Genomic DNA, 17,630 nt, shown 5'->3' on the forward strand with positions numbered 1-17,630 from the left:
TACTGAACGTAGGAATAGATAAGAAATCTGTGCTTTCTTCCTGAATTTGCTGTGATCTAAAATGTCTGTGAAAAACGAAGCCTTATTCTAGAAGTGTCACATAGTTGGCTATTCTTACTAATAACCGTTTTTCTTCTAACATTGTTTGAGAGTTTTGAAGTCATTAATTCTAATCATGTACACATTCCCCCATTGTCAGTTATTCCAATAATTTACTTTTTGGAACCCTTTACTTTACCATATTCACTGACTTGACTTTGGCTATTTCACAGGATCTCTTAATATTTTGATATAACGATATATACAATACAAACCAAGAGTTGAGAAATCACATCATATTGTCAAACACGGTCTTCTGAGTTAACAGAGCAATAGAGTCAACATTTTCCCTGTGGGTTTCCCCCAACAAGTTTGCTTAAAGTTATTTCATGTAGACACTGAAAGCTTTGATAGAAACCACTTCTCTAGAAATAATAACCTTGGGGTAATTTTTAAAGGAATGTATCTTTCCAGAGCAAGAGTTGTTCAGGCAAGTTTCAGATAACCTTCAAAATGTACCCAGATATGTGAGCTCTGTAAGTTACCCTCCCACAAAACCACAAATTTCCCTCATTTTCTTTTAAATTTTCTATAATGCTAATTAAAATTGTCAGTTTGGCCACTGTTACCTCTATCATAGTGTCCAGAAAAGTGGTTTTATTACAACATTTTGACTTTAAGATAAGTCATTTTTCAAATATTTATCTGTATTCAGTCTTTGAAATTGGAAAAATGATTTTCTCCATGAATGTATTGATTATACCTGCCATATTTATGTATCCTTAGAAGAGCTGATGTGGGAGTAATAAGTTAATACCACAGAGATGAAAGAAGTGTGGGATCCATTTCACTGGTATGTATAATGTAAAGGAGGTTAGGCTTTCCATTTTGCTCATGTCATTGAAATTATAAATTTGGTGTTTTGCTGTTTCAATAGAAACTAATTAACAGTTCAGAGATGAAGATTGTACAATGATACAGGTTAAAGAGCTATAATAAAGCAACCAGAAAGGCATACATATATGTTTAATAGTATCTAATGTTAGGAATGATTAGAAATATTGCACTAACTCTTAATAATTTTATGACTTTACATATAACTTTACTGGTAACTTTTTAAAATGTCTGAAATCTATTTAAATTTTAATATAAACAAAGGATAACCTTCAATCATATACTAGATAATTTTACATAATCTTGCTAAGAACCCAATTTACTTGGTGAGGTATGACAATGTATCTGAATATTTACATGTATGCTTAAAAATGCATATATGTATATATACATGTATGTATTACATAATATACATGTGTGTTCTTTTATTTAAATGTTGTAAATAATGTAGAAAGAATCCAAGCATAGCAGTTATTTGGTATAATGAGAAATTAGATTTTATGTAAATAATTTAACGGCACCATTGTCAGGTTTCAAAAGTTGATGAATCTGACTTCTATTAATGCTAAATAATGAAACAGTGATACTATGTTTGATGAAATATATAAATATGATACATTTTTATATATGATGCATGATTTAACTAGAAGGTCATCAGCAAAATATTATAGAACCAAAATATTAGGGAATATATTAGAATTTATGTATATCCATTTATTACTAAATTTAAAGAGGTCTATTTTTGTAAGTATGGAAACTAGGATTCTTGCCATGTTTTAGGGATTATGTAAGTCAGAACTTATCCTTGTATATTAAAAGATTTAAAAATGAGTCATTTTACCTTTTTCTTACAATCATCTATTGATTTGAAAACTTAGTCACCTAGTAATTTACATTATGAAAACACTCTATTTTCATTAAAGTTATTTACTGCTTCTTTTTAGCCATAATTATTTTTATTTTTTATTTATTTATTTTTTTAATTTATTTATTTAATTAAGGATTTCTGCCTCCTCCCCGCCACCGCCTCCCATTTCCCTCCCCCGATCAAGTCCCTCTCCCTCATCAGCTTGAAGAGCAATCAGGGTTCCCTGACCTGTGGGAAGTCCAAGGACCGCCCACCTCCATCCAGGTTTAGTAAGTTGAGCATCCAAACTGCCTAGGCTCCCACAAAGCCAGTATGTGCAGTAGGATCAAAAACCCATTGCCATTGTTCTTGAGTTCTCAGTAGTCCTCATTGTCTGCTATGTAAGTCCGGTTTTATCCCATGCTTTTTCAGACCCAGGCTAGCTGGTCTTGGTGAATTCCCGATAGAACATCCCCATTGTCTCAGTGTTTGGGTGTACCCCTTGCGGTCCTCAGTTCCTTTAGCCATAATTTAAACCCCTAGAAATTGGCTAAACAGTTGCTCTGCCTACTTAAATCTCAAGCAAACTACAGTAAGTGACTTTTTTTCTTTATTAAGTTTTTGTTTATTTTACATACCAACCACAGTTTCCCCTCCCTCCTCTCTTCCCATTCCCTCCTGCCCACCTCCATTTTACACCCCATCCACTCATGCTCTGTCTCCATTCAGAAAGGGGCAGGCCTCTCATGGGAGTCAACACAGTAGGGCACATCAGGTTGAGGCAGGACAAAGCTCCCCACCCCCTTGCATCAAGGTTGGGCAAGGCAACCCAGCTTGGGGATTGAGTTTCCAAAAGTCAACTCAAGTGCCAGGGACAGGTCCTGATCCCACTGCTAGAAGCCCCACAAACAGACCAAGCTACACAACTGTCACATATGCAGAGGTCAACCCCATGTAGGCTCCCTAGCTGTTGGTTCAGAGTCCCTGAGCTCCCTCAGGATGAGGTCAGCTGTCTCTGTAGATTCCCATCATGACCTTGATCCCCCTTTCTCTGTCTCTTCAACAGGACTCCCAGAGTTTGGCCCAGTGCTTGCCTGTGGATCACTGTATCTGCTTTCATCAGTTACTGGATGAAGGTTCTATGATGACAATTAGGGTAGTCACCAATCTGATTACAGGGGAAGGCCAGTTCAGGCACCCTCTCCACTATTGCTAGCAGTCTTACCTGGGGTCATCCTTGTGGATTCCTGGGAGTTTCCCTGGCACCACATTTATGGTACAGCCATTTTTTCCCTTATTCACATTACTATTTTTTTTTACCAGTTTTCATTATTTTAGTGATGGCTCTATTCAAAACCATTTTTCATTCTTTAGTCACTTATCCAAAATACCAAGTGTTGCTAAAGGTATGATGTATGTGTGTAGGGGTATAGATTCAGTATCTCTTATATTAGTGTGGCCCATTTCTCTAAATGATTCTGGTATTTAATTTCATTTTCTGTCAATTATAGGTAATTAATTTGAATGGGAGAAGATAGTAAATAAGGTTTACCAATGAAACAGTCAAATGATGCTAAGGGAAGTAAATGAATACAAATGATTTATGTACTTAGGTTTTGTGGATAGTATTTTGTATTGGATAGTGTTAATCAGTTAATTTGTCATAAATGATGAATGCAGTTCCTGATACAAAGCTATAATATACTTAAGGCCAGTGGCTTCTTATGTTCTATATTTGCCATCTTTAATGAAAGCTGTGATTCTATACAAACCCTATGGAAAAACCTCCAGGTAGTTCTTTTAAAAAGATGTCGTTGCGTTTGAAATAATAGGCATTTACCCATTTTGCAGCTGATGACCTGCTGCATGTTCCATGGTCATTTTATTTCAAAACTTATTTTGGTCTAATAACAATATCTTCACTAAAATTTCCACGAACTTTACAAACACACAAAGCAAATGATACAAGTATAAGAGCTATATGGTGAACAGCAAAACATACATTTATACTATTATCAGAATCAAAAATAGTTTCCACAAAAGATACTTCACTCTTCATATATTATTTTTTGTCAAACAGCAAAATACGCTTTCCAAAAAAGTAATACAAGTCTTCAAATTGTATAACAATGTAAAAACTATTCTTATTTAAACATTATTAACATTATATTAAACATTAAAGCAAATATGCACGATTCAACAAACTTTGGACATCTGTTTAAATATACCACTCCCAAAATAGTCCCAAAAATTTTACTTACAGAATTATGGTAAGTTATTACAGCACTTCAAAATGTTTGCACTAAGAGACTAAAGATGGTGATATGAAATATAAAAATAGAAAAGGCACCTTAAGCATTATAAAGCTATACTTATATTGCCCGCTTTTCTAAAACAAAACACAAACAATTCAGTGTTTAAAAGATCATTCTTCTTGATATAGTAAAGAATACTATTAGCAACCAACTTCATGTGGAGCTGGGCAACTGCAGTTAAATGTCTGTATTTATTTTCCCAGTTTGACCATTGTTTGTGCCACTGATATTTTCTTTTATGTTAAACGATTAGGTTTAAGTCAACTGAATGCTGAAACATATCTTGTACAGGCATACTAATGGATACAGCTTGCTTGCCTAGTTTTGAAGTGAGATGCTAACTTTAGTTCTTATCAGATGAATATACTGAAATTATATTGTAAGATTTTTATTGTATTCAGTAGTCATTTTGGATCCTGAATAAGAAAGTAACTCAGATTAATCTTTCATCATTCATTATTTGTTGACATGTTTGTGGCCTGGATTATCTGAGCATTTGCCTTTCTTTGTTTTGCAGGCTAAGACATTCTCTTAACATCAAGAAGGGCTTTAAAGAAAAATGTTTTGTACTTGCTAATGTTTATTGAGCCAGAAGGAAAAGTTAGTGACATTCAGTTCATGTCATCTAAACAGGGCTACGTGAAGTTTAACAAGTCACAAGCTGCCAAAGAGAACACTCCTCAGTTAAATCTAATGGCAGTGTGTAGATGTGAGGTGGCAGTAGTATTCAAGGTATATGCGACCTGCTTTAACATAGCCGGAGGTCTTAATTTAAAGAGGAAGTCAGATTTCCACAGTCACCTTTAAATGGCAAATATAGCCAGAAGACAACATTCTCTAACAGCAGTGGGTTGATATGAGAAAATTTCAGATAATGAAATGGGTTATTTCTAATCTTATTGGGATAGTTACCTTACTGAATGAAATACATAATATGTACTGAAACAAATTATTCATTGAAGGTAATATTGCGATATAATTTATGAATGCAAGTTGCCTATAATTATCCTTTAATGTAATGTGCTATAGAAATTTTTATGTAATTTGTAGCCTTATGCTTCTAGATAGTGCCTTTTGATCTTAAACTTTTAGTGTTTTGACTATTAATTTTAATGCAACTACTTAAAAATTCTGCAGAAGAGGTCAAGATCACAAAACATTGTGCACAATGGCTCTGAATGCGTCCTACTAAAAAAGCAGTTAGCTTATAAATTATACCCATCTGGACATCAAATGACAGAAAAAGTCCAGTGATATCTTTGTCTATTGTCTAGAATTCAAGGATTCTTCAAGAATCAAAAAGTTAACATTTATTCCCAGAATCATAGCCTCTGATTTAAGATTATTAACATGCCCTAGGCATGAAAAATATTGAAAACCAGCGAGCCTAAATTTGGGTTCTCTACAATGCACACAAGGAAGTTACTTTTCTAGAATTGAACATCTATAATACCAATCTCATGAAATTAACAGTTCCAGATACCCTCCTTACTAGGAATTAATCTTTTGTAAAAATAAATACTAAAAAATAACCCCTAGTTTTAAATTTTCTATCCTGCCACTGAGAAAAATATAAGTGCTGTTGTAGTAAATGAGGGAAATGTGGAAGAGAAACAGGATGAATTAAAACCTTGCTCTTCAGCATGATTACTAGAGAACACTAATAAACTGTAAATTTCTAAAAGCAAGACGACATTCCAAGTTTGCACCAAAAAGAATAGACAAGTGTTTGAGGAAATACTTGTGCTAATCAGATTTAAGCATCAGCAATGTCCACATGTATCAAAACACTACATGATACTCTATTAATAAGTACACTGTCCATGTTTTATTATGTATGTTAAACACATTTTAAGTAAAGATAACATCAAAACCTTTCTCCAGCAAAATGTGTAAATGCTTTTATTTTGGAAACTGTCAAGCTTATCAGGAGCTGTATATCTTTTATACAAGTATTCCCCTTGTTTTAGTAAACAGCCACTGAAAGTAATATAGTTCTATGGCTAGAATGTTTAAATACAGTCCTCGACATGACTAAATCTTATGAGCTCATGTATATAATTTCTGTTTTGGTACCCAGATACAGTATTTTATAGAAGGATATTTTGCTTTTGACTTTAAAGATTTATTTGAGTGCTTTTCAAAGAAGACAATTTTACTCTTAAAACCAGCTTAACTTCAATTCCTAACTTTCAGGGTGAATCTGAAAGGGTTGAACTTGACAGTGAAAATACAACTTGAATAGTTAATGAACAACAGGTATTGGCGTTTACTGCCTGAAAAAGGATTGTGTTTTGAAGTCAGGGTACCAAAAGTATTTTTCAAGTCTTAAATCTGTAAAGAGGAGAAGTATGGAGATATATGCATGCTCAAGAAAGGCACCCACATTCCTTAAAGAAAATCACTATTCACAGTTTCTTTGTTCAAATACCTGCTAATATTGGGTGTATTGACTCTAATATTATTGGCGGAAGGCACTAAAATTGTAAAACCTTTTAAAAGTAGAAAATGTACATATCAATGATTTACTAATATTACCTTCTATTTTCAAAGAATTTGGAAGAGACTAAATATATAAGAATTCCCTTTAAATTCTGATTTTAAAATAAGGATTTGATAATATCGTTACCTTTTTGTTTTGGAACAAAGCTTTAATTTTATATAGAAAACTTTATAAAGTTTTTCTACTATAGTAAAAATAAAGGTCTAGTAGTATATTAGTTTGTATCCTCATACTGCTCTATAATATCATTTTCACGAAGACTAGTATCACCTACTCATTACCTCAAGTTCTTTAAAAACCCTTAAACAAGAATCCAACCCCAGGCTTCTGGTTTCCAGAGTTCGGCCTAAGTAATATGCATAAATGGGTCATATCTATAATGTGTAATAGATTAATTAGAATTTTAGAGATAATAATTTATATTTCTCCATTAGTCTAGAATTATATAAGAAATCTTCAAATTGTTAATTGAAGTGACATTTAACCCATCATTTTAATTTGGCATAATTTGGAGAAGTAGCTACTCAATACACTATCTCTCTTAAGAAGGGCATTTATTCATTTACAAGGGTTAATGGTTTTATTCTGAGGCATTAAAAGGTGTGTCTATGTGGCACTCCTTTTATAGGACAAGGAGGTCTGCCTGTTGGAGGGGACATATAAACCACATGCATTAAAATCATCTATAAAACATCTGTTGTTCTTTAACAGTGTACATTTATAAAAATGAATTTTGTTCTAATTCATTCAAATAATCTTACGTCCTTCCATAACAAGGCAAAGTAAAAGAAAATGGGTCATGTTCAAATATTAGTGATGTAAAATTAGTTTCTAAGTAGTGTATACTCCAGCTAGTATGAAATTACTCCAAACAAGATAATCATTTCTCTTAAAGCAGTAGATTAGTGACTATCAGAAGACTATTTCTGAATTTAAAAGTTTTACATACATTATTAGATCTTTTGTGGATATTTGGGCACTGAATATTCTAGTTTAAGAAAATATGTGTGTGGCTGAAACCCAATTAGTTTAACTAATAGAAATGCTAGAACTACATTTTCTTTTCTTTTTATTTTTCTTTTTTTTTTGGTTTAGGTTAGATTACTGAGGTGAAAAATGAAAACAACTTCCAGAATAAAACTTACTGCTGGATTTTACCATGGGTTAAAACAGTTAAAGGGCAATCTAGTGTGTATCTGGTAATGAGATGATGTATGCTGGAATGGGCTTTAAAATAACTGAGTGACTTCAGGTAAAAAAGGTTGGCATCTGTTTACTTATTTTAACAAATCCCATGTATTAAACTAAGGAACAGAAGGAATTAGTACTGCTTCTTTAAGGCAGTTACACTAGTCCTGGAGAGATGCTGACATGCCATTGAATACACAGTATTTTTCTGGTTAGTAGGCAATAAAGGAAGGCTTAAAGAAACAAAACCACGAGGAACAGGCTAAAGCTTTGTCTTCTGTGGTATCACTCCCATTCAACATGTTTGGATTCTCTAACCTGAGAAAATATTAGGCATTTATGTTGAGTTTTTTCACAAGAGAACGTGAGCATGATCATTTTAGTTCATTCTCTCTACACTGCAGTTTAAAGCTTTAGGATAATAATATGGAAAAACTGCTTCTTAGGAAATATAAACTTTGGAGTAAATACCAGTAAGAAGCAATGGGATTGCAGATGTTATAAAATACTCCAAACACCTTCACAATTCTATTACTGAACTACTATGGGAAATACTGAACCTTTAGCAATGACATCACTAACACAATCGTTTTAAGTCTCAAGTAATTTCCCTGTATCTTTTAGAATTACTTTTTCCTGATAAATAAGTTCAGTTTTATGTATATGTAGTCCTACCTTCTGAAAACTAAAGTGTATATATTAAGACACAAAGAAGGATCACTATAATTTAGCCAATAGCCAAAAAAGATGTAGAAAGATTCAGTGATACAATTTCTTAATACAGTGTTCAATACTTTTTTATTTGTTCTCCACCCAAAGGGGTAAATCCAAATATTTTAAAGCCTTGAAATTCTGTCATACAAATGTAATTATTTGAATATATCAATGGTCAGTGATGTATGGGTACACAAATATCAGAAATATTGGCTATTTGAAAATCCCACAGAAGCTGTACTTTTGTATTCAATACTATAATGCCAAGAAGAGACTTTAACTACAATCTATAGGTAGCACATTCTCAGATTTTGATTGCTGGTTCTTATTGTGATGGGAAAAAAGTAGTTTTCTGATGGCCTCATTGACATTCGTTGAGAGCAGCTTGTTGTTATCATCCCAGATAAGAGATCAATGGCTCTTTTCATCATATGAGAGATATTCATTTTAAATCCCATTCATTTATTTACTAGTGGACATATGTTGTTACTGAATAAATATTCAGAATAATGGTAAGTATAGACAATCACTGAACAAAATATGGTGTTAACTGAAATTTAACATCAAAGAACACAGTACAAATCAGGCTTTGCGATAGGAAAAGTGAAAGTGCTTCATTTGGTCCTAAGTACTTTTAATTACTAATGATGAAAATTGCCCAGATGTGTTAGAATGTTAATCAAATAAGCCAAAAATTTGAAATGTTCCCTTATGGAGGGGTCAGGTGGGGAGGTAAGTGGAGAGACTGGGAGGAGGGGAGGAAATGAGAACTGGGATTGGTGTGTAAAATGAAAAAAAGATAGTTTGTTTTCTTTTAAAAAACAAAAATAAATAAAATAAAACTTTAAAAAAATTGAAATGTTATGACAGAATTCTCTAACTTTTCATAGTTGGGGGCAGTATTTCTCTTTTTTGTCCCGTTTAGTTTCTTCTTAGGAGATGATGATAAAATAGTTGCACATTCAGAGTTGGTTATTTTTTCTTTTCAACTTATTTAAGTGCCAGAAACTCTGCATAATAAGTTCTCTTGCTGACTGTTCAGATTACAGGTTTGTTTTCAATCCACAGATCAGCTAAATTCTTGCTATATGATGCATAATTACTGTTTTCCAGCACATTTTTTCCAGTGGTCCTTCAAACTTTAGCCATATTTTCAACCCAACACATTCTATTGGGAAACGCAGGTTTATAATCTATTGTTTTAACGTCATTTAAATTTGTTATCATTGCAATCACTTATTTTCAGTTTAAGCACTAAAAGTTCATGTAATTATTTGCTGATGAAGCAAACAGTTTAACAAGGAACTAACTGGACATAAAGATGTTTAAACATGTCTTCAATATGTATCTCCATTTTAAAACACGTGAAGTGTTCTTTTATCTTTAGCTAAAGATGCAGACAACTTTAACATACTGGTTGCACCGAATTTTGTCTTAAGTGTCAGTAAGATTAGAAAGATCATTGAAAGTATTTACTCCAAAACATTTGAAAGTTTTTGCAGTCCCAACATTTGAAGATCACTTAAAAATGAGTTTAGAGATGATACCTAATCTACTATCATAATTTAAGCTGCATTTGGTGAAAAATAGTTGACAACTACACAAAAATAGATCTTAATTTTTACAGAATTTGGAAAATTCCTTTTCATATGTACTTAAGTAATGCTTCTGGTATGCGTACTTCTTACATCATATAATTTTGTGCTGGAAACCGCACTCTGGGACATGGCTGAAAGTAAACAATTGGCAGCCCAGATGCTATATAATAAGTTGGGTACCCTCCCTCAAAAACTAGGTATGGAGCAGGTTGGTAAAAACAAGTTACATTGTCTGTATTGGGTAGTATATTCTGTTCTCCAAGTACTTTCAAAGCCAAAAGGGTGATCATATTAAGAGTCTGCCTTCTTTCATAATCCATGAGGCAGACAGTGCTTTGGTTCACAATACCATGCAAGGTAATAAGATACTCATACTTGCTTTTATCTTCACCTATGAAATGGTTGCGGAGGTATGATTCAATTTTCTTTTGCTGTTCTGCTACATCAGGAAAATCAATGAAAAATCTAGAACACATATAACGTTCCAGAGTCTTAATTTCTGTTTGACAAGCTGGTTTGAAGTCACGGACTAACAAATTGCTGTATTTCAAAAGGCCACCACCTCTGATCTCTTCAGGTTTTCTGGTAGATATAAGCTTGTATTTCAAGTGTATCATTGCTTCCTGGAAGTCTCCATACATACTTTCAGCCACCACAACAGGACAGGATTCTTTGGTTAGCTTAGCATTTGGGACACTATAGAAATCTAACATGGAATCCAAAAGAATTTGAAAAGAATCTACACTAAATTCAAATTGTCGTCTGAGTGAATTCACAAATTTTAGTTCTACATTCTTCCCAGTGTTATTTGAAAGAGAGATGAGACTCCAACGATCACTGTTATTGCAGATTTTGACCATTTTCTGCACATATGCTTCTTTCATTGTCTTTATGGTAATCTTTTCTTTTTTAACACCTTTTGGTAAAAAGTCAAGTAGACAGCCTAAAACTGCATCCTTAACAACATGAAATTCTTGATCACTTGGCAGATCAACACCAAAAATAATGTCCAGATCTTTATAGCTGATTCCATTATGACTTGCAAGTATGTAACTTGCTGTAGAGCCGTTCAGTCTGGTATCTTTAACAATAATACCCTGCTTTATTAGTTCATCTTTCACAACATGAACAATATCTTTCGGTTTTACCTCCAGTGTGGGGAAATTGCCCCTTCCATGGATTGGGATTACTTCATCTAACACGCGATCCAGTGTTATGATGTGATCCCAAGTGAGATTGCTGAATCTGATCTCTGACATTATGAAGTCAATAGATTAACTACGGGGTAAGAAGAATATTAGAAAATGTCAGCATCTTAAAACTAAGATTACACCTAAAGCAAATGAAAAGATTCAAAACAGATTTACCCTCTATAAGAAACAAAGTGAATACTAGGATGTTATTAATGGATATAATCATTCTTAAATATGGACAAATAAAAGTCACAAAGATATCAAATCTTTGGTTCATTAGTAAGTTCAAACAGATTTTTCAGAGATTAACTGCAAATATGTAATTCATAAGATAAAAATGGTCTTCTTTTCTATTTTTTCCTCATATAAACACGATAATGATGGTGTGTGGTCATATAAATACTTATAGGATAATCATAGTACAACAGTGAGGCAAACTGTCAATAACTTAAGTTAAGATGAGATATCATGAACAAAGTGCAACTAATATACAATAAAGTAACTTTAATTCTATAATTATAAAATCATTCACAAAGTCCGTATTGACTTTAGAGAAGCATAAGATTCTTGAGTCTTAAAAACATCTAGGGTGTCTGATTTTAAATTTTAAAATTCTTCCTTAATATTCAAATTATTTTTGAAAATGGAAATTTCTATTTTATTAATTTCCTTTCTGAATATTAGTAAAAAATAAAAAAATTTAATGGCTTAATACTAGTCTTACAATCTGTGAGAAGAGATTGTTATTGATATACATACTTTCTTCAATATTAAGAAATATTTTCTGTATAGAAGTCCATGGGAACTTTATATGGAAATAGTCAACCAAATCAAGATTAAATGAACTAACTGCCAGAATAAATGAGCAAGTGATCAAAAAGGTGTCTTTTACATAAAACAAATTATTAGGATGAGATACTTAATATCCTAGATCTACACATAGATACTATAGGAGAAAGGAAGGAAAAAGCACTTTGTTTCCCAGGCAAAAGCATACTAAGATCTTCCAAAGAAAACAAAGATTAACATTTCTTTTCACTTTTTGCTAGAAATGTGGTATTGAGAAACTGCTCATCAGTGTACAGCATTCTATTTTTCACTTGACACCTATGCTAATGATTCTGTCTTCTAGTACATAGACTAGCCTGAAGATGTAAGAATGTATATGTTTATACATATGTATATATATGTGTGTGTGTGTGCATAATAATTTATTATTAGCATTTGTTAAATATAAACACATGAAGTCAATTTGCTAGGATGTGAGGAATGCTGTTATTGATCAGTATATGTTTCAACTATCTAAATGGTATTTTTAAATAACTGGTTCATATTTTTTAGTATTCTCTTGCTACAACTAAATAAACTTCTATTTTACATAAACTCTTTTTATTAAATTAGCTTATTATTATTGAATGAAGAATTTTTATTTTATTTAAAAAAGAAAACAAACTATCTTTTTTTCATTTTACATACTAATTCCAGTTCCCACTCTCTCCCCTCCTCCTACGCCCTCCACCTAACTCCCCACCCCACTCCCACCCACTCTTCAGAAAGGATAAGGCACATTGCTTTGAGGAAGGTTCAAAGTACTCCCTACTATATCTAGGCTGAGCAAGGTATCCATCCAAAGAAAATAGGTTCCAAAAAAGCCAGCACAAGCAGAAGGGTTAAATCTTGGTGCCACTTTTTGCCCCAGCCATACAACTGTCATCCACATTCTAACTGAAGAATTTTTTAAATTACCATTTTCTCGCCATCTGTAGTTAAATTATATGCTCAAGAAATGAGTCACAAAATTTTAAAACATCATAATTACCATAACATATCATATGCGTAATATACATATATATATACATACACACATATATTCACACATACACAATATATACACACTTATAGTCACACACTGAATTCTTAAAATATGAGGTTCCTATTAGTTCATTCCTGAAGATCTTGAGTTTCTAACTTCTTCCAATTTATTTATTTTTTAAGCTAACACATTTCTTATCTATCTTAATTAATATTGGTGTGTCTATAATAAATAAGATATAATAATATATATGACTCTAGTAGACATTGAAATGGAAACTAAGTTGTTTCCATTATTTAATTGGTTGAATTAATCTGAAATACAAATAAGGCAAGTGAATTGTCGTTATCTCACAAAGGGTCAGAAACGGTCATTTGTATAATAAATTACAATGTGTTTTCCTTACCACACACATTTATTATGCTTCTGACCACAAAAATAAAAGCGAAAACTCACTAATAATTTTTCAGCTCTATTAATATGAGAAGTTATCTTCAAGGAGACAGAAGAATGACTTACAATTTCCGTTGTAAAGATAACCTTCAAGAACTCTATAGGGTCAATGTGATGACTGAGTAGATATTTCAGAGAAGATATGAATTTTCATCCTACAGAGTAAGTCATGAGGCAACCAATCTGAAAAAGAAGAAAAAACAAAAGAGTATTTAGATACATATTACACACAAACTGATATTCTAATCATAATCTTACAAGCTCTATGTATACATGTATAGATATATACACTAAATAAATGATGCTAAAACACTTGCTCTGAAATAGAAGTTCTTATCTTCCATGATGCATCGTCACATACATACAGTTTTGTGAAATACTTCTCAGTCCCATTTCCAGAGTTTCTGAATAAGCATTTAAAAGGGAAATCTGAATACATTCTTCTCAGATGGTACTGATGCAGCTATAATTTAAGAATCCTATTACTAAAGGAAACTTAGAAGAAATGATCAAGGACCATTACTATCAACAGGAATAACTCATGTCATGACTTGGCTAATTCCATTTCATTAAAAAACCAAAACCAAAATCTACCCTAAAAGCTGGGCTATGGCTCACTGGGAAAAGTACTGTGTAAACATGAGAATCTGGGTTTTATGTACAGCACCAATATAAGAAGCAGGCATGGCAGTGCATGTTTATAACCACAGAGCTGGGAAGATGGCGACACATGAATTCTCAAAGCCTCACTAACCAGCCAGTAGAGCTGAAATGGTAAGTTCTAGATTCAGTGAGAAGACCTTTTCTCAAAAGATTAGATAGAGAAAATGAGAAAGACACTTCATACTGACCTCTTATCACAACAAAATAAATTTTAAAAATTGTAGTGAATAAAACAGAGAATTCCAATTCAAGCAAATTTTAAAATTAGGGTTTTATAAGCATCCTAATAGTCTAATAATATTTTTCAACTAGATGTAAAGTCTAACAAAGTCTAAAACTTGTGCAATGATTCTAAGACAAATGTTGCTAGTTACCTTAGCTATAGAAAATGCTTATATGTAGAAGTAGATGTCTCCTATTTTGGAAACCTTCAAGATTGGTATCCACCTGGAGTTAAATAAGGAAATGGACATTAGTTACACTATGCACAATATTTCATAAATTCAAAGAAATATGAAGTATTATTTAATTACTAGAAAGAGATATTGCACATTTTATTTGATATACTACATCTGTTTCTATAGAGAAGATTAAGGCCTGTGAGAAATGAAACTGGTATATTTAATTAAAGTATAGTTTACCAACAATTTAATATTATCTCTTTAAAAAAATGAAATAAAAACTGAAAGTACAAACTTTAAGAAGAAATTCATATTTATATCATGATGAAAACACTGAATGATTAGGTATTGTCATGGTGTACTGAGTAAAGCAGTAAATAGAATGCCCTGGCTCACATTAATAGTAAAGAGCATCACGAACATCATGAAAATGATAATTTCAATGCTTCTGTTCTGCTCAAAGTAAAGGCTGACCTATAACTTTAACACAGCAAACCCCAAGGGACTAAGTATGTACCCCGAAGGTAGAATGCTTGCTTGACATACGCAAGGTGTTAGGTGCAACCCCCAGCACTGGAAAAAATAAAAGAGAAAACTCCAATTTATATTTGACTACAAGTTTAAAAGAATACTTAATATAATATTAATTGTGTGATACCTGAAGTTACTAAGCTAAACAAAAGTCAGAAAGACATGCTATATGGTTAGGGCTCTACTTTTGTCTGAATCAATGACGAAAATATGAGATGTGTACTGTTTTGTCATTTTCCCCTCCAAAATTATTTGCAATGCCAAATACATGATTTCTCAAAACATATTGTTTTGATATAATAATTGTCATGGATGTCAAGAATTATGAGAAAACAGTGTAACAACTATATAAGAATAAGAACAGCTCATTAAATTATCTTAACCATCAGACTTGACTTTGTCTTTAACACTGCAAACAAGGATATTGAAATTAGTATAAGTAATACATATGAAAACAATTGAGTTGTTTTAAATATGGTAAAAGTGATCCCTGTCATAGCAGAGAACTATGGTACTTCTTTAGTTGTTTGATTATAGAGGCAAATAAATTAAAGAAGTAGTCTCTATAATACTAATGTGCAGGAAATCAACAAAAATAAACATAAACCTAATTTGCCTTGTAAAAGTCATTTTTATTTGAAGTGACTTTCAACACACCAAAGGTTTCTCTAGTAGCCCAGCTGAACTAAATCCAATGTAATTATCCATATTTTATGTTCTGGATAACTACTATATGACCTATATAATATCAAAGTAATGCTTACAATTCCAACAAATCATAATGTAAGCCTTTTCAAAGGCTACTTCAGATTATAATTAGATCCCTCCTTAAAATAAGATCCGGTCTGGAGCAATGGTTTATCGGTTAAGAGCAGTGCGTGCTCTTCCAGAGGACCAGTTCCATTCCCAGCATCCATATGGTGCCTCAGAACTATCTGTAATTTCAGTCCCAGGAGATCTGACACACTTCTAGATTCTGTGGGCACCAGTCATGAATGTGATGCACAAAAACACAGGCAGGCAGAACACTCATACACATAAAAATAAATAAAATTTAAATAAGGAATCTTAGTTGGGATACCATGAAAAAGACTGATTTTCTGTGGTTATTGTGGCTGTTATAATAAGTTATGATAGAGTCTAAAAAACACATACACATACTCACACACACGGAATTAAGATAACTAAAGAACTAATTTTTACTTTAAATTAAATTCATTATCTTTGCTTTACTAATTTCAAAGCAGGGTTTGCTTACAAATGAAACAAAAATGATTTTGTGTATGTAGTTTAACTATAGATGCATTATATTTTAAGGATCTCTGTTATCAAATAATACCCTGTTGACAGTCTATACAGATGTCTATAAAAGTCATAATCACAAAGTGTTTACCATTTCTTTACACAGACGGATAGATATTTTATTATCTGTTCACAAATGATAAAAATGAATTCGTTCCTTCATTCTGGTATTTTTTCTATTAGCTTATTGAATTAAAAACTAATAAAAAAGTAACCCTAAATCCTTTTTTTCTGGTTAAGTATAGCAAATGATAAAGATTTTTAATTAAAAACTACAAGCCTTTTTAAAGGGCCATTAAGTAACATGTTCAAATATTTTCCGGGCGTTATTAAATCTGGAAGTGTAATACAGATGTGCAATATTTTAAAAGTCAAATATATTTAAGAGTGAGGAACTCACAATAAGGTAAAGACATTTAAAGGCTTATTTTAAGCTTTTAATATTTTTTACATTAAATGTTTATATAATCAAGATTTCTTCTAAATCTTGAATATGTAAGTCTATAATATATATTAGTATATATTAATCTGGTATATAATTCTTCTAAACCTAAGGATAGGTATATCAAAAGTCCTGTGTCTCTTATGCCATAATGCCCTGTTAATGTTACAAGTCTGATTAGAGGTTCAAACAGATGTTCTCAACAGTGCTCATTTTTTTGCATTAGTCATTTACAAATTTGATTCTGAAAAATGAAGCACATCACTACTAATACTAAAATAGTTTCAATTTGGCCAATCTACAATATTTTATTTTCATTATGGTCCATATCCCAAAACAGTTGCAATAATTATTTGTCCTGAATTCTCTTAATGAAATGGATAGTCTTTTTCAAAATTTTTAGCTACTAACAAATGTATACTAGGATAACTGTGAAGCTTGTATGAAGGGTGTTAAGTTTAAACTGCTTAGTTTTTTAGCAAGATCTTTAATTACATTGTGAATGAAGGTATTTATGCACATTTTAAACTAGTAAAAATGACATAGTTCTTAAAGATTAAAGAGGCTTATAATAAGAGTTAGAGTCATGCTGGGTAAAGAATAATATCAATTTCTTTTCTGCCAAAAAATGATGGAATTCTTAAAGGTTTTAATTCTATTTAGACATATAATAACACAGTACTGTATTTTCCATTCTAATATAATTTATATATTTGTCTGTACTTCATTTGTGA

At 32.1% G+C, this 17,630-nt stretch overlaps 1 protein-coding gene across 1 annotated transcript; it reads right to left on the minus strand.

The window, feature by feature from the left end:
* Positions 1-10,184: 10,184 nt before the first annotated feature.
* Positions 10,185-11,357, minus strand: Tent5d (terminal nucleotidyltransferase 5D). Its single transcript, XM_005366728.2, has one exon. The coding sequence runs from the start codon at positions 11,355-11,357 to the stop codon at positions 10,185-10,187; it is 1,173 nt and encodes a 390-aa protein (XP_005366785.1).
* Positions 11,358-17,630: the final 6,273 nt, after the last annotated feature.

The sequence above is a fragment of the Microtus ochrogaster genome, unplaced genomic scaffold (assembly GCF_000317375.1).
Source record: "Microtus ochrogaster isolate Prairie Vole_2 unplaced genomic scaffold, MicOch1.0 UNK13, whole genome shotgun sequence".
NCBI classification, from domain to species: Eukaryota; Metazoa; Chordata; class Mammalia; order Rodentia; family Cricetidae; genus Microtus; species Microtus ochrogaster.

Bases quoted from the DNA above. Each gene is read 5' to 3' on its own strand.
- Tent5d (XM_005366728.2), bottom strand. From the start codon at position 11,357: ATGTCAGAGATCAGATTCAGCAATCTCACTTGGGATCACATCATAACA.